The sequence below is a fragment of the Halteromyces radiatus genome (genome assembly GCF_025201355.1).
Source record: "Halteromyces radiatus strain CBS 162.75 chromosome Unknown BX664scaffold_1, whole genome shotgun sequence".
In the NCBI taxonomy this organism is placed as follows: Eukaryota; Fungi; Mucoromycota; class Mucoromycetes; order Mucorales; family Cunninghamellaceae; genus Halteromyces; species Halteromyces radiatus.
In genome coordinates, this window is record NW_026251687.1 from 3,541,826 (window position 1) to 3,560,195 (window position 18,370).

The 18,370-nt window shown below is 35.1% G+C and overlaps 7 protein-coding genes across 7 annotated transcripts; 4 read left to right on the plus strand and 3 right to left on the minus strand.

Annotated features, from left to right (window-relative positions):
• Positions 1–79: 79 nt before the first annotated feature.
• Positions 80–927, plus strand: BX664DRAFT_322244 (B18 subunit of NADH:ubiquinone oxidoreductase). Its single transcript, XM_051543456.1, has 4 exons — positions 80–163; positions 267–307; positions 373–500; positions 610–927. Exons 1-4 carry the CDS (start codon positions 151–153, stop codon positions 653–655), a joined length of 228 nt encoding a protein of 75 aa, XP_051405418.1. The 5' UTR covers positions 80–150; the 3' UTR covers positions 656–927.
• Positions 928–958: 31 nt separating this feature from the next.
• Positions 959–7,146, minus strand: BX664DRAFT_273355 (uncharacterized protein). The gene is made up of 10 exons (XM_051541214.1): positions 7,033–7,146; positions 6,861–6,944; positions 6,610–6,786; positions 6,443–6,509; positions 6,203–6,380; positions 4,693–6,119; positions 4,316–4,628; positions 2,786–4,233; positions 2,532–2,709; positions 959–2,432 (listed from the first exon to the last, which is right to left on the minus strand). Exons 1-10 carry the CDS (start codon positions 7,106–7,108, stop codon positions 993–995), a joined length of 5,388 nt encoding a protein of 1,795 aa, XP_051405419.1. The 5' UTR covers positions 7,109–7,146; the 3' UTR covers positions 959–992.
• A 788-nt stretch (positions 7,147–7,934) lies between these two features.
• Positions 7,935–11,165, plus strand: BX664DRAFT_355226 (glycoside hydrolase superfamily; the record flags this gene model as incomplete). The annotated part of the gene is made up of 4 exons (XM_051547798.1): positions 7,935–8,241; positions 8,657–9,585; positions 9,896–10,278; positions 10,583–11,165. 4 exons carry the CDS (start codon positions 7,935–7,937, stop codon positions 11,163–11,165), a joined length of 2,202 nt encoding a protein of 733 aa, XP_051405420.1.
• Positions 11,166–11,530: 365 nt separating this feature from the next.
• On the plus strand, positions 11,531–12,473 carry BX664DRAFT_382323 (6,7-dimethyl-8-ribityllumazine synthase). The gene is made up of 2 exons (XM_051549030.1): positions 11,531–11,738; positions 11,960–12,473. Exons 1-2 carry the CDS (start codon positions 11,559–11,561, stop codon positions 12,359–12,361), a joined length of 582 nt encoding a protein of 193 aa, XP_051405421.1. The 5' UTR covers positions 11,531–11,558; the 3' UTR covers positions 12,362–12,473.
• Positions 12,474–12,659: 186 nt separating this feature from the next.
• Positions 12,660–14,775, minus strand: BX664DRAFT_322253 (ATP synthase subunit beta). The gene is made up of 4 exons (XM_051543457.1): positions 14,592–14,775; positions 14,418–14,460; positions 14,140–14,306; positions 12,660–14,028 (listed from the first exon to the last, which is right to left on the minus strand). Exons 1-4 carry the CDS (start codon positions 14,692–14,694, stop codon positions 12,791–12,793), a joined length of 1,551 nt encoding a protein of 516 aa, XP_051405422.1. The 5' UTR covers positions 14,695–14,775; the 3' UTR covers positions 12,660–12,790.
• Positions 14,776–15,289: 514 nt separating this feature from the next.
• BX664DRAFT_290216 (F1 complex, delta/epsilon subunit of ATPase) lies at positions 15,290–16,210 on the plus strand. The gene is made up of 4 exons (XM_051541874.1): positions 15,290–15,431; positions 15,511–15,581; positions 15,673–15,826; positions 15,906–16,210. The coding sequence occupies exons 1-4, from the start codon at positions 15,380–15,382 to the stop codon at positions 16,118–16,120; spliced, it is 492 nt and encodes a 163-aa protein (XP_051405423.1). The 5' UTR covers positions 15,290–15,379; the 3' UTR covers positions 16,121–16,210.
• BX664DRAFT_322256 (uncharacterized protein) lies at positions 16,205–18,328 on the minus strand. Its single transcript, XM_051543458.1, has 3 exons — positions 17,590–18,328; positions 17,163–17,491; positions 16,205–17,043 (listed from the first exon to the last, which is right to left on the minus strand). Exons 1-3 carry the CDS (start codon positions 18,270–18,272, stop codon positions 16,355–16,357), a joined length of 1,701 nt encoding a protein of 566 aa, XP_051405424.1. The 5' UTR covers positions 18,273–18,328; the 3' UTR covers positions 16,205–16,354.
• Between the last annotated feature and the right edge of the window lie 42 nt (positions 18,329–18,370).

An 18,370-nucleotide genomic window follows, 5' to 3' on the forward strand; every position in this document is an offset into this window, starting at 1 on the left:
TTTTTATCCAATCGCATATGACGTCGAAAAAAAAAATCGTTGACCTGAGACGGGAAAACAATTTGATTTGTCTATATTTTTTTTTTTGTTTTTGTTTTTTCTTTCTATCCATTTTTTTTCCCCTCTCTGTTCTCTATATATTCTTATATCATGTCAGTTCCTTGTAAGTGGTCATCATGTTTTCTTTTTTCTCCTTCTTATTTGTTTTCGACTTCTTACTCAAAGATGATACTTTTGCTCACTTATTACTTTATTTATACATTTAGCCACTCAAGCCACTCAAGTTGAAATGGCCAAGGCCCGTTTGGTAAGGAAGAACACGAAATATACAAAAATATATCACCTAATATTTTTTTTTTTAATTATTATTAGCCCATTGAATATAGAGATGTTTGTTCCAAGATGCTTATCTCTCTCAATAAGTGTCGAGGTGAAACCTATTATCTTCCCTGGAAGTGCGAAAACGAACGTCATGAATATGAAAAGTGTCAATACGACGAGTAAGTATTTATTGAAAAAGAATACAAAAGATCATACACATATTCATCTCTCTTGTTTCCACTTTCTCTTTTTTTTTTTTTTTTTTTTTTTATTTTTGCCTTTTGATAGTTACAAAAACCGTGCTGCTGCTCTGAAGGAACAAAACGACGAATAGATTGAATACAACAACATACAACCTTGGACTTCTTCCTTGCTCCCATTTTCTCCCATCACACACTCAATACATATCATTTAGTTTTATTTTGCGACTCTCCCAATTATACATACACACAACATCATACGTTTCTATTTGATGTTTTTTTTTTTTTGAATACTTTGTAATTCTATTCTTTACTTATTTTTGTTTCGTCCTATATACACCTATACACACACACACACTTGAAGATCATTTCCTATCAATACAATAAAACCATTCGTCAATAGAACTAATAAAAACTTTTATATATGAATATATCTTTTTATTTTCAAATGTACAATGACTATAAACGGAGCTACATATCTATATCTGGAGCGGTTGATGGAGGGGTACCAGAAGGAGAAGAAGGAGTTGGTAAAGAAGAGGTCATATAGACAATCAAAGGTTGTAAATAAGTTTCAGCAAAGGAAGAAAAGTAGAATTCATGTTCAGCACTATGTTCGTGGACAAAAGAATGGGCAAGTTCATGGGCAAGGGTCATATACCAGTAGATCAGAGCTTCTTTTCGTTTGGCTAGCATGATAGCAGGATCCGTAGTAGAAGTTGGTTCGTGGAGTGCTAGATAATATCGTAAGTTCAAAAAGAGACTGCCGCTTTTATTGAATGCAATGGTTGGGCCTTCTGTGTCATAATAAAGGTGAAGTGTGTTGAGTTTGAGTTCAAATACATGATTGGCGAGTCCTGTCACGACGTGTACAAAACGTTGAATTGGTTGTGCATATTGTGTCAGTACTTGTTCGGCTTCCACATCTCGATGTACATAGAATTCGATACCTTTGATGCGTCCTACATGTGTCAAATTCTGTCCAGGTGTTTCGTCACAGTATTGCGTCGATTCCACTACTTTGTTAATGGTCGGTGGAGAGAACATATCCTGTCCAGAGTACGGTTTGCATGAATGAATCGCTCGACGCAGATTTTGCTGGATGCTGGATGTGTAGTTTGGTGTAATTGTTTGTGTTGAAGTTGGTAGTTTTGATTTTCCAGGTTTCGTTTCAACCTCTTTGGGTATTTGTTGTTCAGTATTTCCTGTTGTTATTGATGATTCCTTGTCGCGAGGTGGAGTGGTTGGAGGTACCGTTGGTCTTCCCCAAGAAAGTATCCTATCAAATAATCTTTGTGGTTTTTGCGTTTCTGTAATTGATGGCAAAGTATCAGTACCAGTTGAAGTTGGTTTTTCTTCTTGAATGTTTGATTCGTGTTGTTGAGATCGAGGATAATCTTGATGAAGAAGTTTTTCTATAACACGTTCCACACGATTATCTTGTTCTTGATTCAGTAATTGACGAATATAACCTACTTGGCAATCACTAAATACTTGTAGTACTTGTTTCGTATACTCATCGAGTTGACTGGCAGATAAGGATGGTTGTATTGATGTTTGCGGTGGTGATGATGATGACTGTCGTGATGATTCTATACCATTTGTTTGATGATGGTCGTTTTCCACTGTCTTCTTGATACTAAGAATGCGATCCACAGGTACACCTTTTCTTCTTAGATTTTTCAAACTTGTTGTAAGATATCGTTCAGCAATGATGGCATCATTGAATCGAACACGAGTAAATATTAGATAACAAAGAGCATTGGCAACATCATAATAGTCGATTTCACCCGTACTAGAGATATATATGATGAACTTGCTTCTATCGACACAGGCTGTTGTTGGTTGTATATCCTTTGCACCAGTGTGTTTGAAGACACGATTGATCCGAAGTTCTTTAGCTTGGATAACCTGAATGAAGTAAAGAATATATATAGATATGAGTTGTGTATTACTGGCTTTTCTTTTTTTTTTTTTTTTTTTTTTATAAATAAATAACTATATATATACCTTCAAATTGCGTTTGATATAATTTTCATCCCGATAAAGTTCCTTTTGTCGTTGAGGATAATCTTGTTTCATTTGATAGATGATAATTCCAGTGCGTTCAAAGATAACATCCATAATAGCTTTGGATCTGGCACTAGTACCAACAGCTTCCCGGAAAGTAAACGTTTCTTTGATTTGACTAAACAATAAATATATATATAATGATATCATTAGTCATTGTTCGTACTGTTTTCAAATCATTTTCCATTACTTACTTTGATAATCGGTCACTGCCCAAATTTGCATAGAATTCTTCCAAGATGGGTTCCATAGGTGCAGATAGTGGCGAAAAGATATGTTGGCCCATAGTATCGTCATTGATAAAAATATCGGATGCTTTAGCGAGTCGATATTGTACGAATTCTTCTTCCTTAGCACCATCCACTGTTGAATCATCATCATCATGGTTATTGTTTAATGCTTGTACAGAATCACTACCACTACCCATAGTATCTTCAGTAATGGAACTTCGTTTAACACCCACTAAGCATCGTTGAGTCTTCATAGCTTGTAGCAAGTCCCGATGATTTTTGATTTGGTAGTACTGGCCTGCAATTTGTCGTAATACTGTAAGATATCGTTCACCACCACCACATAAATCCCAAAATCGCTGAGGATCCTTCACTAACATTGAAGCTAATTCTAAAATCGTAGGTTCGTCTTTGACACCACAAGAGCGTAAAAATGAGTTTGCCAAGCTACCAAAGTTGACGTATAAAAAGAGTTCTTTGTGAAAGTTGGCATCATCCGATTCAAAATAGCATTCCGTAGGTCGTACAAGAAGAGGTTTTGTTGCTGTTGTTGCCGTTGCGAGATTTTTTCGTTTGTCCACCACAGGTATAAATTTCATATTTCGTAGTTTCTCCCAATGTGAATATCCAAAATCACCCATTCGACTTGCCATATATTCCAGGATACTTTTCATCTTGTTGATGTCTGTAGTCACTTGTTGTTGGAAGGCTTGGATCAATTGGTCAGGAGAAGGATTTTCTTGGACACCAAGTTTATCCCGTACAAGAATAAGATCTTGATGTAAAACTTGGAAGTTCAAAACAGCCACTTCACGGTTTGTAAAACAATTCTTGGGTGTTGCGTATGTTTTTCCATTCAAGCAGGGCAAAAAGGCGATGTCGATTTTATTGATATCATATTCCGATGCATATTTTTGATGATTTTCAATGAAGAAAGTAAGAGCACGCTTTTGCAATTGTGAATCAGTATTGGTTTGTGGTGACGCCAGTCGCAAAATATCTGATAACGGCGGAAATGATCGTAGTCCAAGTATTTCCATAAATTTTGCTTCATCACTACCTTGTCGCCATCTTGTATGTCCAGTCCCTTTCCAATCGATTAACGGTAATTGCAAACTTCGCAGTGTTTCCAAAGGTGCATAGAGATCAGATGCCTTATGCCGTCGATAAACTTTTTTGATGTATTTTTCCATAATGGGTTTCCCTTCTTCATCTATTTTCCCAGTAGGTCGCGATGCTTCTTTTTGTCGACTTGGTTCCCCTTCTTTTGTAAAAATTGCGGTTTCCTTTAATCGTCTTGTTTCAATACTGCTAAGTGTTGATTGTACTGATGTAAGATATTTCACCAAATCTACATGTGACCAACTGCCATCAGAAATCAATCGATCGAACACAAGTTGCAAATCCACGTGCTATATATTATATACAAAAAGAGATAAGTTATATATATATATATATGTATATATATATATTATCAGTATATATTGTGTTTACCTTTCGAACACCCAACATCGTCAGTAATTGATCTCCCACATGTCTTGGTTGTTGGAATTGAACAATCGGTAGGTCATCAAACAAATTAACAGAAGTAAAATATGTATCAGAAGGTAATTTCATTCCAGTTTTGGTAGGTATACATGTCTTGGTTTTCAGATGGCTGCACAATTCCTCTTGAGCATGTGATGATAATTGATTATATCCACGAGTAATGATAGAGAGTACTTGTTCCGAAAATGCAGGTGATGTTTGTAGTTTTGAATTGTTGGAAATAAATCTGCCCCATGTTAAAAGCGATAATTCTGTCAAACTAAAGCAAAAAAAAAAAAAAAAGTCAGTCTTCCTTGATCTATCGTAGTGTTCACTTTTCTTACCCAAAATAAGTTGTCAAATCGGTAGGTGTAAAGGCTTTGCTAACAGAGAAAGGTAACGTAGATTCCGGAACTGGCATAGTTAAAGAAATAAGTTTCGGATTAGTCCATGATTTCGCATTTGCCAGTTGTAAAAGTCGATGTTCATCATTTCCATCAGTAACTGATACTACTGCCGCCGTAAAGAATTTCGATCGAGTTGTTTCTAAATTCCGTAATGTTGTTGCAGGAATCATCTGATTCATCTTGTTGCATTCGATCCACCATTTCATACATGCCACCATTTCATCACTTGTCAATGATCTTGTGTCCAATTCTTTGAGTACATCCATCATTCCCAGATATTGAAGTAATCCTGCCTTTGCCAATTTTTGAATCCCTTCTTTGCATTCCTTTTGAACTATTGGTGTTGTTGTAGGAATAGTCTTGATAAACACATTAAGTAAATCTGTCACACTTGGGCCAAGAACATATGTTTCATCTGGTAAAGTTCTTGTTACTGTTACCATTTGTACGCCATGACTGGTCATCACACGTAGAGGGATCCTGCTGGATTGATAAAATCGTTCTTCTTGTACTTTGCTGACAATATCACTTGGCGTTGAAGGTTGGAAAGTGAAGGAATGTAGAGTATGAGCTGCACGTTGTTCTAACATCAATTTCGCATTGCCAGTACCATCATTTTCGTAGTTGATTGTCTTATCCACTTCGGTAGGCGATCCAACCAATTCCCGATAAAGCATATCCACCTGATCCATTTCATCATTGTATACTAATCTTGACAATAATCCACCAACAGAGAGTAATTCCTTATTCCAAATACTAAGATAACGATCAGCGAAATCAATGCTCTCACGTTCCACTGTTGGTATAAATCGAGCAGCCATATGAGAACAACACCCTGTTGTTTGATGAGTTGGGAATCCAATAAAAACACGACCTTGGTTAGGAAAGGGCATAAGATCCTTGAATATGTGATGTTTATTTTCAGATGCATCCATTTCTTCTTTACTGGTATATACAAGTTGGAATTTTGTTGTTTTGGGTGGTTTCTTCTTTGTTGATCGTTCCATTTCACGTATAAAATTGTCCGGTACATTGACATCTAGTGTGCCAGTCACGACACGTAAAAAGATACTAGCAGTTTCAGTCGGTAAGTCGTTCTTCTTTTCATCAGTCGTTGTTGTTGTTTTTGTTGATAAAAGATTAGTGAGAGGCGAGAATATTGACGGTGGTACATATTTTTCAGCATCTAGTTGGATTTTGCGCATATCAGCAGCTACAATGGTAAACATTCGTTGAGGTGAACTGGTATGTACTTTTTTCGCATCAACAATCATTGCACGAGGATCAGCAGTTTGTTTGGTGAGATTGAATAGACGATGATGATCAAAATAGACGCTGACTTGCCGAAGATTGGCCGTAAATCCCTACATGATTAATGAATAATCACAGTTAGCTATATAACTAGACGCATTCCTTTTTTTTTCTTTTTTTTTTTTTCTTAGTTTACCATGCTTGTCGTCAAAAACTTTGCAAAATGATCCAAATCAGGTATTTCCATAGGTTCCCGCAGGTCCATCAAAAAGGAAGTCCAATCATCACGTTCATTTTCAGACACATCAGCTCGTTTGGCAAATAGTTGATCCCCTTTGAAATAGAATGCCATACATTGTGATCCAGAAAAAACACTAAAAAAAAAAAAAAGATAACAATAAGATATCGAACTGCTTTTGTGTAAAAGTATACTTACAATGGGTTTTCACAAACAGAGAATAAAGAATAGAATCCTACACCAAAAGCACCAATTTTTTGTTCATCTATCATTTTATTAGAAAGGTGGATGTAAAAGAAAAAAAAAAAAAAAGAAAGAAAGGAGTAAGAAGTTATATTGAAAGATTGATATTACGTTGTTCATACCAGGATTCCCTTCAGCGATACGCTTTAAACGTTGCCAATCTTCAGGTCGAAAAGCCATACCATTATTCTTAAAGGTGATTCTATGACACTTGCTCGTCAGATTGGGTAACTTTCCAGGACTTTCCATTTGGTTTGTTGAATGAAAGTGGATTTCTATTTTGGTAGATAAAGCGTCGTCTGCATATCCAAAAAAGAATATATATAGATATATATCATTTCCGTTGAATTAATAACTAATATTGATAGTTTACCTGCATTTTGCATCAATTCTCTATATAAAACATATTCTGCTGAATACCTTGCTAGAATCTTATCGATAAGATGGCGTTGGTTGACTAAAATATAAAATCAGTAAAAGAAAGAAGAGAATAGTCTAGATGAATAATAATAATAATAATAAAAAAGAGAGAAACAACGTTTTACCTTCTACCTTCTCTTCACGCCCACCAGATTCCATTACAGTAGAACGTAACCGTTCCAAGTTCTGATCACGTTGCATATTTAATCCAAGTAATGAGAACAAAGAATAAGAGGAGGGAAAGAAAAGAAAGGGGAAGAAAGAACAGTACTTACAATTTCAGGTTTTACATGTGATTTCCAGCCCCGAATGTCGACTTTTCTGATTATCCTCCTACAGTGAATGGTGATCTCTACTTTTTTTTTTTTTTTTTTTTTTTTTTTTTACGATGTTAAGATAGTAGTTGATATATTGATTGATCGATACGCTTACAAATTCTGTTTTTAATGGAATGATCATAAGATAGGAGTGTCTTACTATGAAATACTGAGAAGGCCAAAATGATGATTGTTTAAAGATTCCATATAATCTTGGTTGAAACGGATATTATTCAATTTTATGATTACATACCATTGATTTCTATTGTTCACATTAAATATTAGTACATTATTGTAAAATCATCCGTTCCCACTTATCATCGGTTATGAAGATCATGAATATTTTCTGTCATTATAAAATTTGTTGTTCCTCCTCTTACTTTTTTTTTTTTTTAATTTTAATTTTACACATCAAATGAGATTGATAAATTTATTAGGATATATCACTCTCATTCCCATTGTGATAGTTCATTGTGGTGTATTGATAAGAAGAGACGTGCAAAATGATACAGCGAAATTTCCTTCATCCTACCAGGTAATTCCCTCTATCCATCATTGATCTCATTCAACATCATCACTATCATGACTAACATGGAATTTCTTTTTTTTTATAGGAAAAAAATTTTAATAACCTTGTATTGTATTGGGGCCAAGGTAATCGAGAAGAACAGAGATTATCTTATTATTGTCAGCAACCAGGCGTTAGTATCATGGTGTTAGCGTTCATCTACGACTTCATTGGTGGAGAAATGGGATCACCTGTACTAAATTTGGCAGATCATTGTCGTGACGTGAATAATTGTCCTGAAGTAGGCAATGATATTGAATTTTGTCAATCCCAAGGCATCAAGGTCTTGATCTCAATGGGTGGGGCAGTTGGACCTTACCGTCATCAGAAATGGCGAAGTGATACATTGGCATGGTGGATGTGGAATAAATTTTTAGGTGGAACTGATCGAACATTGGGCCGTCCCTTTGGTGAAGTGATTCTGGATGGTATTGATTTTGATGCTGAAGGTAATATAGATGATTGAATGATGATGATTGAATGATGATGATTGAATGATGATGATTGAATGATGATGATTGAATGATGATGATTGAATGATGATGATTGAATGATGATGATTGAATGATGATGATTGAATGATGATGATTGAATGATGATGATTGAATGATGATGATTGAATGATGATGATTGAATGATGATGATTGAATGATGATGATTGAATGATGATGATTGAATGATGATGATTGAATGATGATGATTGAATGATGATGGTTGAATGATGATTGATTGAATGATGATGATGCAGTCTTCATTTTTTTTTTTAAAAAAAAAAAAAAGCAGATTCATTATGGAGGGATGTATCGCTAACATTTTTTTTTTTTTTTTTTTTTTTTTGCGTATATGTATGTGGGGTTTCCATAGCTACAAATGGAGAAGGTTATGACAAGCTGGTGCATGAAATCCGAAAGTTATTCAAATTATATTATCCACCCAGAAATTTTATGATTACTGCAGCACCTCAATGCCCTGATCTGGATTATTATAAAAATAATGCCATGTATAATATTTTACATCCACGACAGCAATACTCAGATGCTTATCCAGATTTGATTTTTATACAATTCTATAATAATCTATGCTCAGTTTCCCAATTAGGGCAGGATCAAACAGTTTTATCTACTGGCTTCAATTTTGACGTGTGGAATAACTGGGCCGAACAGAATACACAGGCGACTAAAATATATCTTGGGATACTTGGAAATCAAGGTCATCATGACTCTGGTTATTTGGAATTTGAAAAGCTCGTCAAAATACTTGATCAAGTTCATCAATATTCTCGATTTGGAGGGGTGATGATTTGGGATGCACTTCATGCTTACACTAATCCAGTGTTCAATGGTGATCAGTATGGCCAAGCTATTCTAAAATACCTAGATCAACTTACCAAACCTCCATCAATGATTCGACTCGACGAGACTACTCCTTTATTACTTCCAGTGAATGATCAAAACAATAACAGTACTAATAATAATAACAGCTATAATAATGATGATGATACCGGCATTTCAATGATAACACCTTTCTCCTGTAATCAGGGTCAAGGTTTTGTGTTACTCAACTCCATTCTACTGCGTCATCTACTGAAACATTTTGCCTTGACATCTCATCAATGGCGTCTAATTGATAAATCTTTTACAATGGAGGATTTGGATTCTTCTTTGAGAATGGGATCCTATCTCTGTTTTGGTCCCTATGAAAATGAAGGATACGGATTAAAATACATTTACAACAATACATTAGCTTTAGTTGATCCCCATCAATTGAATCAATTATTGTCCTCCACAACATCTGTGTCAATTTGAATCAAGTTTTTTTTTTTTTTTTTTTTTTTTTTTTTTTTTTTTAAAAAAAAAAAAAAGGTTTTATTTATGGCTATGTGAAGCAATCATATAAATAGTAAATAAAGAAAATACGGATGATGTAGTGATGTTTGAACAGATGCAACTCAATGCATGACATGACTCTTTACCCCCTTCTGCTGCCCCTTTCAGAGCGAAAAAAAAAAGGGAAGCAAAGAATTTTTTTTTTTTTTTTTTACCTGAACCCCTTTTCTTTTTCTTTCTTTTTCTCTCCATTTATATGATGTTCCTTTTTAAAAAGAAATTTAAAAGAGGGGCCTGCGAAGATATAAAAGAACAAACCAATAGTAACAATGATATCTATGTCAAGGATGATCACTTGTTGAATATCAAATTACCAGAAGACTTTAGTTCCATCATTCTACCTCAATTGATTGGTTATGAAAAAGATGAAAATGGTAATACAATCCATCCTGCTACATTACGACAGAAACATCATCATCTACAAAAGCAACAACAACAACAACAACATCATCATAATCATCAGTTTATTCCCACCCGAGAAGGATGGCTACCAGTATCACGTTTTATAGGTAATGAATCAAACCGGGGAACTTTGGTAGACACTACAAATATTACTGCAGCATCACTGGTACAGGTTAATAGTAGCAAATCAGATCAAAGGTAAAAAAAAAAAAAAAAAAAAAAAAAAAGGAAAGTATTGTGTTTCTTTGTCCTATCTGATTTTAGTGTAACTCACTCCTTTTTCTCTTTTTATGCGGTTCTGAACGATTGGTCCATTGATAAAAAAAAAAAAAAAAAAAAAAAAAAGACAAAGTTTATCATTATCCTCTTCTTTTGGAGATACTCTCACTTATCATTCCAAAGATAATGACAATGATGATGATGATGATGATGATGATGATGATGATGATGATGATGATGATGATCATAGTAATATAAATCAAGCATCTTCCTGCATATCAAGTCCTCTAACACAGGACTGTCAAGAGCAACGAAGCTGGGTACCGAATTTACACATGCATCGACCTAGATTTAAGCGATGTCATCCTCGTCATACTATCATACTTGTCGATCAGTATTGTACCAACACATCCACTACTACCATAAATGTAGCATCACCGAAAGAAAAGAAAACATCATCGTCAGGAACAATGAAAGGAAACATCATCACCGCTATTGACACCACAGCAACACTATCAACACTGATTGAAAAAAAGGATGATCCATCAACAATCATACCTAACTCCGAGGAAACGATGGTGATGGTGAAAAAGAATATACAAAAAGAAAAGAAAATCAAACGTCCATACATCGATAACAAACAACAACAGGGTTTGAAAAGATATAGTGTGATTACATCAGCGAGCACTTATGCCGATATTTCAAATGGATCGATGATTCCTCGCCGTCCTCGGTCATCATCATCATCTAGTTGTACTTCTTCAGGTAACTCGATGATGATTCGACAAAAAACAAAAGTCCACCAAAAAAGGAAGCAAACAATAGGTAGTAGGATCCCAGTACGCGCTCAAACAATGAAAGTATAATGAATCATTATTTAGTATGTAGAGAAATGGTTTATTTTTGAATAAACGATCATCGTCAAATAAAAATGAGTATTAGTCATTCACTGGTCATAGGGGAAAAAATCTGTCAGAATCTGTCTGGGTGACACAAGCATACTAAGTGTAAAATAGTGTAAAGGGAAAGAAGATTACATTGTACTATTGTTAAAAAAGGGAAAAAAAGATAAATAAAAAAAAATATCAAGATGATGATTATTTATATGATAGGAATGATGGAGATGAGTGAGGGAGAAAAGGAAACTACAAAAGAAACTTGATCATCCCAATTTGGACTCCGTTTTTTTTTCTTTTTCAATTCCTTTTTTTTTTATTTTTTCCTTTCTTCACTTTTCTTTCCTATTTACAATCTTTATTATGGCTCAAAAAACTTTTGAAAAAGGTGTCTCCGCTCCTCAATCTGAACTTGATGGTTCTGGTCTTCGTATTGCGGTTATTCGTACTCGATGGAATCATACTTTGGTCGATAACTTGTATAACTGTGTATATGAAACTTTGACTAAGAAATATGGTGTTTTGCCTGAAAACATTGTGTCTGTAAGTTATCTCAACGAGAAAAAAGGGAAAAAAAAAAAGAAAAAAGAAAAAAAAAAAAGGAAGCAACAAGGATGAACTAGGGATGGGGTGTCAAAAGATGAAAGGATGGTAAGAGAAGGTGACAATGACTTATGATGAGTTGGAAACAAGTGATAATAATAAACTCACAAACGGTTTTTTTTTTTTTTTTTTTTTTTCTTCTTGTATTTTGTGTTATCTAGGATACAGTATCTGGTTCATATGAATTACCCATGGCTGCTAAACAACTGATTGATCTTTCGAAAATGCAAGCTTCGGCCACAGCTAACGATTTACTTGGTTCACCTGCTCCACAACAACAAACCGGTTCGGCAAAGAAGACAGGACCTTTTGACGCGGTGATTTGTATTGGGATTGTGATCAAGGGTGGTACTGCTCATTTTGAATATATCTGTGATGCTGTGACTCATGGGATTATGCGTGTGCAATTGGATACTGGGGTACCTGTCATGTTTGGTGTTTTGACTTGTTACAATGATGAACAAGCCATCGCTCGCTCTAGTACTGAAGAAGGTTTCCATCATGCTGAAGAATGGGCCGCTGGTGCTGTTGAACAAGCTTTACGAAAGCATCGTGTCCTTTAAAATTAGATTTTTTTTTTGTAGTTTAGTTTAGCTTATGAAATCAAATAGTAATAATTAAAAAAAGTGCGTGTATCAAAATAAAGTGATGATTTGCCTATCCTCTTTGTTCCTGATAATTGTTATAAGCATAAACGTCTCAAAAAAACTATATATATATATATCGTAACTGTGTATATATTAATGATATCAACCCAAGTGATTTTTTGTTTGTAACAATAATTCTGTCAATGACTATTTCTTTTTTATTTCAAAAATAAAAAATCAAAGATGATAAGCATCTTTTTTTCGATAAAATATGAATATGGATCGAATGTGCGTGTGTGTGTGTGTACGTATGTGTAAGCGTTGTATAAAATAATAATAATAAAAAAAAAAAACCAAATAAATAAAAACACAAAGGAAAAGAGAGAATAAAACTAATCAATTAACCTATTGACCACCCATTTCCTTGGCGAGTTCTTCAGCACGCTTGATCACATCAGAGATATCACCTTGCATATAGAAAGCAGTTTCAGGAAGAGAATCATGCTTACCACCGAGGATTTCTTGGAAAGAGCGGATGGTATCTTGAAGCTTGACGAGACGACCTTCATAACCAGTGAAAACTTGAGCAACAGCGAAAGGTTGAGACAAGAAACGTTGGATCTTACGAGCACGTTCGACAACCAACTTATCTTCTTCAGACAATTCATCCATACCCAAAATGGCAATAATATCTTGAAGAGACTTGTAGTTTTGAAGGATTTGTTGGACATCAGTAGCAACCTTGTAATGTTCAGCACCGACAATACGAGGATCCAAAATACGAGACTTGGAATCCAAAGGATCGACAGCAGGATAAATACCCAATTCAGCAATAGAACGAGACAACACAGTGGTGGCATCCAAGTGAGCAAAAGTAGTAGCAGGAGCAGGATCAGTCAAATCATCAGCAGGAACATAGACAGCTTGTACGGAAGTAATGGAACCATTCTTGGTAGTAGTAATACGTTCTTGCATACCACCCATATCAGTGGACAAAGTAGGTTGATAACCTACAGCGGAAGGAATACGACCCAACAAAGCAGACACTTCGGAACCAGCTTGAGTGAAACGGAAAATGTTATCAATGAAAAGCAACACATCTTGACCTTCTTCATCACGGAAGTATTCAGCAATGGTCAAACCAGTCAAAGCAACACGAGCACGAGCACCAGGGGGTTCGTTCATTTGACCAAAGACAAGAGCACACTTGGAATCACCTTCGAGTTTGATGACACCAGTTTCCATCATTTCATGGTACAAATCGTTACCTTCACGAGTACGTTCACCGACACCACAGAAGATAGAGTAACCACCATGAGCCTTAGCAATGTTGTTAATAAGTTCTTGAATCAATACAGTCTTGCCGACACCAGCACCACCGAAGAGACCAATCTTACCACCACGAGCATAAGGAGCCAACAAATCGACAACCTTGATACCAGTTTCCAAAATTTCGGGAGTAGGGGATTGATCAACGAATTCAGGAGCTTCAGCATGGATACCACGGTGGGTCTTAGCGTTAATAGGACCACGTTCATCAATGGGTTCACCAATAACGTTGATGATACGACCAAGTACTTCCTTACCAACAGGAATAGTAATAGGAGCACCAGTATCAACCACCTTTTGACCACGGACGAGACCTAATGAATATAATAGTAATGATGATCATTTTTTTTTTTTTGGTGTGAGTACATTGACTGACATTTCCTCTTTTTATCCCTATTTATTTTTTTTTCTATAGGTTACATTACCTTCAGTACCATCCATAGCAATAGTACGAACGGTGTTTTCACCCAAGTGTTGAGCAACTTCGAGGACGAGACGACCACCAGCATGGTCCTTGACTTCAAGAGCGTTCAAAATAGCAGGAAGGTTTTCTTGTTCGAATTGGACATCCACAACGGCACCAATGACGGAACTAATAATAAAGTCGCGTTATAAAATATTTAGTAAAGGTTAGTTTTTTTTTTTTTTTTTTTTTGTTGAATGGTTGATATATTGTCAAACTTTAATTGGTGTAGATGATTACCGAATTTGACCAGCAGGAGTGGCTTCAGTAGCGTAGTTGCGAACTAATAATAATAATAGCAATACGATAATAGAAAGGAGAAGAAAAAAAAAAAAGAAAGAAAAGAAAAAAAAAGTTAACATAAGTGTTCTACTACTTTAAAACAATAAAAAAAAATAAGCATGATAACAATACCTTTAGTGGAGGCTTGGACACCAAGAGGTCTAGCGGCCATGTTGGTAGCTTGAGCACGGAAAGCGCTCGTAGCCACACGACCAAGTGCACGAGAAATGTACATGTCGAAAGAAGGGTTATATGAAGAGAGGGGAGGAGGGGAAAAAGGGAAACAAGAAGAAAAAAAAAAACAAATTCCACCTTGTTTATCCCAGTGGTACTAAAATTTTTTCCTCATCGGAGAACCAAAAATCTTTTATACTTTTTGACAAAAACTAACCAGGGTTGATGTGCAAAATAGATAAAATCGAATTGGCCCAATCAAATAATCAAGTCATCCTTTGAAGTAAAAAAATAATGATAAGATATCCTTTATAAATATCATTTTTTATTTTTGATTATCATCTTACTTTTACAAAATAAAAAAAAAAAATAAAAAAATGAAAAGGTAAGAATAAACATGAAGATGAAAATGTAATTCAAATATATATATATTGATATGCTGACGTCTGTCTTCCGCTTTGTTATCTTGTCTAGTATTAAGTTCCCATTACTTAGTTATTTACTTTTTATGTGAGTGACTTGTTCTCATTTTTTTTCATCATGTCGGTCAATGAAAACTCAACCCCTCCCCTTACCACAAACTTTTTTTTTCTCTCTGTTACCCTAAAAAAAAAAAAAATAACAGGCTTCAAAATGAATTGAAAGCTCCAGCCAATCCCAGCCCAGACAAAAAAAACAAAAAAAATTCAATATTTTTTTTTGTTGCTTTCTTCTTCTTTTCGTACTCACATATCAACAAGCCCACCATGAACGTTTTCACTCGATCCGCTCGTGCCATTGTTAAGCCTGCTAGTTTGGGTAATGTTCAAATTGAACATTAAATCATGAATGATACTGATTCTTTTTTTTTTTTTTTGTATTATTATTATTATTGTAGCCCGTTTCTACGCTACTGAAGCTCCTGCTTCCGTCGATAAGCTTCGTTTGACTTTTGTCTTGCCTCACAAGGTAAAAATTCAAAACATAATGATTTAGGAAATAAAATGTATTCTATGGATTGACTCCTTGTTTCTTTTTTTTTTTTTTCCTTGGAATGTAGACCATTTACAAGGCCCAAGATGTTCAACAAGTCAACTTGGCTGCTACTTCTGGTGACATGGGTATTCTTGCCAATCACGTTCCTTCCATTGAACAATTGAACCCTGGTATTGTCGAAGTGATTGAAACTGGTGATGTGACTAAGAAGTTCTTTGGTAAGTAAACGAGGTTATAGTTAAAATCATATATGAAAGCCAACCTATTTTCTATTTTTTTTTTTTTCCTTCCTTTTAGTCTCTGGTGGATTCGCTACTATCAATCCTGATTCTACTCTTAACATCAATGCTGTCGAAGCCTCTCCTCTCGAAGATTTCTCTCTTGAACGTGTCCAATCTTCTCTTGCTGAAGCTCAACGTGTTGCTGCTGGTAACGGTTCCGAAGTTGAAAAGGCTGCTGCCAAGGTCGAAGTCGAAGTGTACGAAGCTCTCCAATATGCCTTGTCCAAATAGATTGATTTTATTTAGTCTAGTTTAGTATACATATTACCACATGAAATAAATAAATAAATAAAAACTCGTTTACTTGTTTGGTTTTGATAATAGGTTGTTTATTTTACAATATATATTTTTGTCTATATACAAAGCGATAAATGATAGTCATGTTGAGAGGGAGAATGATCATCTAAATTAAATAAAATTAGGAATAAGGTTCATAATCTAACAGTGATTGTTAATGGGAATCTTTTATGCAGGTGGTGGTGGTGGCGGAATATCATCATCTATATCAAGTTCATTAAGAGGAGGAGGAGGAGGAGGAGTAGAAGGTGACGATGATGTAATAGGGATATTATTTGGTAGTGAGGATTGATCTGATTGATAAATATTTGATTGTTGTCCATAGTAATCATATTGACCATAATATTCGTTCTGCTGTCCATATGTGATATACTGTGAATATTGTTGTGAATAATACTGTTGTTCCTGCTGTATTCTATACTGTGATTGTTGATATGACTGATCTTGTTGATAAAACTGATGCCGATGATGTACATCATACTCTTGCGGTTGATATGAGCGGTAACGAGATTGTCGATAGTGTGATTGATTGGTTAAATGATGATGAAAATAATTTTGTAATTCTTCCTGCTGTTCTTGACGAGGGCGTTTCATTGGGCGAGTGGATTCTACATAAAATTGTCGGTATATATTCAATTGCTGTTGTTCTGCTTGATATTCATATAATCCAGGATAGCTCACCATTTGAAATCTTTCCGTTACTTCTTCTGCTTGAGAATCACATATTTGCTTTGTCAGTTCCAATTCCTTGTTATCGTTGTCGTTATTATCATTCTTTTCATCATAATCGTCAAATATCTTCAGGTCTGGTGTGTCTTCATCCATCAATTTTCCAGTCACCAGGTTCATTACACGTTCTATATAATTGCATAAACAAGATATTAAAAAAAAAAAAGAATAGTAAAGATACAGTAAGGATGGAGATCTTTCTATATGTATTTTTTTCCTCTTTTATTTTCTTTTCCTTAGATTTTACCTTGATCTTTGCGAGTTCCAATGTAACCAGGAGGATATCCAACTTGTCCCATATGTCTATAATAAGGAGGATGATCATTAGCATGCCGCAGTCCCAAGGCTGCCCTTAAAGTTTCTGACAATCTACCAGGCAAAAGCCCAGATACTTGTTGTAGTTGTTCAAAATACTGATAATAGCGTCTTTCCGTCAAGGTCGATCCAGTAGAGTTCATCATATATTCTTCACGATTCTTCCTTACTTGTTCTCTGTCATATGGTTCAGGACATGATTGTACACTATGTCCAGGTAATTCACAATTCCAACAGACTTTTTCTATCTCTACTAAAGATCTACGTTACCATCAAACAAATGTATCTATAATATTAGATTTGTATATCTTTTAACTTTTTTTTTTCTTTTTTTTTTTTTTTTTTTTTTTTTTGTTTACCCTTTGTTTGATCCACCAATGGCAGGGATATCTATTTTTTCATACATAGGAATCAATTTGACTGACTCACTTGCTTGGGAATTGAAGAAAGAGGCATCTTGATAAAACTTTCCATTATCATAAACCACGGGTAAAAGAGTCAGTTGATTGTCGTTGGTATTAAACATATCATTGTCGTTTGAGTTGTTGTCGGAATGGTCTTCTTCGTCTTCTAAATCGTAGAAACCTTGAAAGTTGTACGAAGGTTTATATGGTTTGAACTGACCTTCAGAGAGAGACAAGCTAGAACTGGCTAATCGTTCCATATTATCTGTCTTTAGTGTTGGTGAGGTTGCTGAAGAAGTCGATGCATTGAGGGTAAATCCCAAAGGATCTGTTTCATTTGATACCTTGCTGAGGTCAACGGTCCGTTTGATACGCACTTTTGATCGGTCATTGTTGAGTTCTAAGCGTGGTTCTACTGGTTGAGTACCTTTTGTGTTTTCGATACAATGTTTGATATATTGCGACGGGTAGTGATTGAGTTCGGTTACGGAACTTTTGAGAAGTTCTATTCCACAATAACCTTCTTTCGCTTCGAGTATAATGTAAGCCAAAGGATTGCCTATAGTTTCATGAGGATTGGATAAAACATTATAAAGAATATCTAATACTTTCTGTCTCTCCGTTGCCGATGGTGTCATAAAAAACAAAAGAAAAAGACAAGAGAGAAAAAGAAAGTAAAGAGGAAAAAAAAAAAAAAAAAAAGATCGAATATGGCAAAACAGAAAAGAGACGGTGA

Bases quoted from the DNA above. Each gene is read 5' to 3' on its own strand.
- BX664DRAFT_322256 (XM_051543458.1), bottom strand. From the start codon at position 18,272: ATGACACCATCGGCAACGGAGAGACAGAAAGTATTAGATATTCTTTAT. The intron at 17,492-17,589 runs GTAAACAAAAAA...ATGGTAACGTAG, and splicing joins ATTGGTGGATCAAACAAAGG to ATCTTTAGTAGAGATAGAAA. The intron at 17,044-17,162 runs GTAAAATCTAAG...GCAATTATATAG, and splicing joins TGGAACTCGCAAAGATCAAG to AACGTGTAATGAACCTGGTG.
- BX664DRAFT_322244 (XM_051543456.1), top strand. The intron at 308-372 runs GTAAGGAAGAAC...AATTATTATTAG, and splicing joins AAATGGCCAAGGCCCGTTTG to CCCATTGAATATAGAGATGT. The intron at 501-609 runs GTAAGTATTTAT...GCCTTTTGATAG, and splicing joins GAAAAGTGTCAATACGACGA to TTACAAAAACCGTGCTGCTG.
- BX664DRAFT_273355 (XM_051541214.1), bottom strand. From the start codon at position 7,108: ATGCAACGTGATCAGAACTTGGAACGGTTACGTTCTACTGTAATGGAA. The intron at 6,510-6,609 runs GTATGAACAACG...ATAAAATGATAG, and splicing joins TATCGCTGAAGGGAATCCTG to ATGAACAAAAAATTGGTGCT. The intron at 2,433-2,531 runs GTATATATATAG...TACTTCATTCAG, and splicing joins ATATCAAACGCAATTTGAAG to GTTATCCAAGCTAAAGAACT.
- BX664DRAFT_290216 (XM_051541874.1), top strand. From the start codon at position 15,380: ATGAACGTTTTCACTCGATCCGCTCGTGCCATTGTTAAGCCTGCTAGT. The intron at 15,582-15,672 runs GTAAAAATTCAA...CTTGGAATGTAG, and splicing joins CTTTTGTCTTGCCTCACAAG to ACCATTTACAAGGCCCAAGA. The intron at 15,827-15,905 runs GTAAGTAAACGA...CCTTCCTTTTAG, and splicing joins TGTGACTAAGAAGTTCTTTG to TCTCTGGTGGATTCGCTACT.
- BX664DRAFT_322253 (XM_051543457.1), bottom strand. From the start codon at position 14,694: ATGTACATTTCTCGTGCACTTGGTCGTGTGGCTACGAGCGCTTTCCGT. The intron at 14,307-14,417 runs GTAATCATCTAC...CTTTATTATTAG, and splicing joins ACTCCTGCTGGTCAAATTCG to TTCCGTCATTGGTGCCGTTG. The intron at 14,029-14,139 runs GTAATGTAACCT...TATATTCATTAG, and splicing joins TGCTATGGATGGTACTGAAG to GTCTCGTCCGTGGTCAAAAG.
- BX664DRAFT_382323 (XM_051549030.1), top strand. From the start codon at position 11,559: ATGGCTCAAAAAACTTTTGAAAAAGGTGTCTCCGCTCCTCAATCTGAA. The intron at 11,739-11,959 runs GTAAGTTATCTC...TGTGTTATCTAG, and splicing joins TGCCTGAAAACATTGTGTCT to GATACAGTATCTGGTTCATA.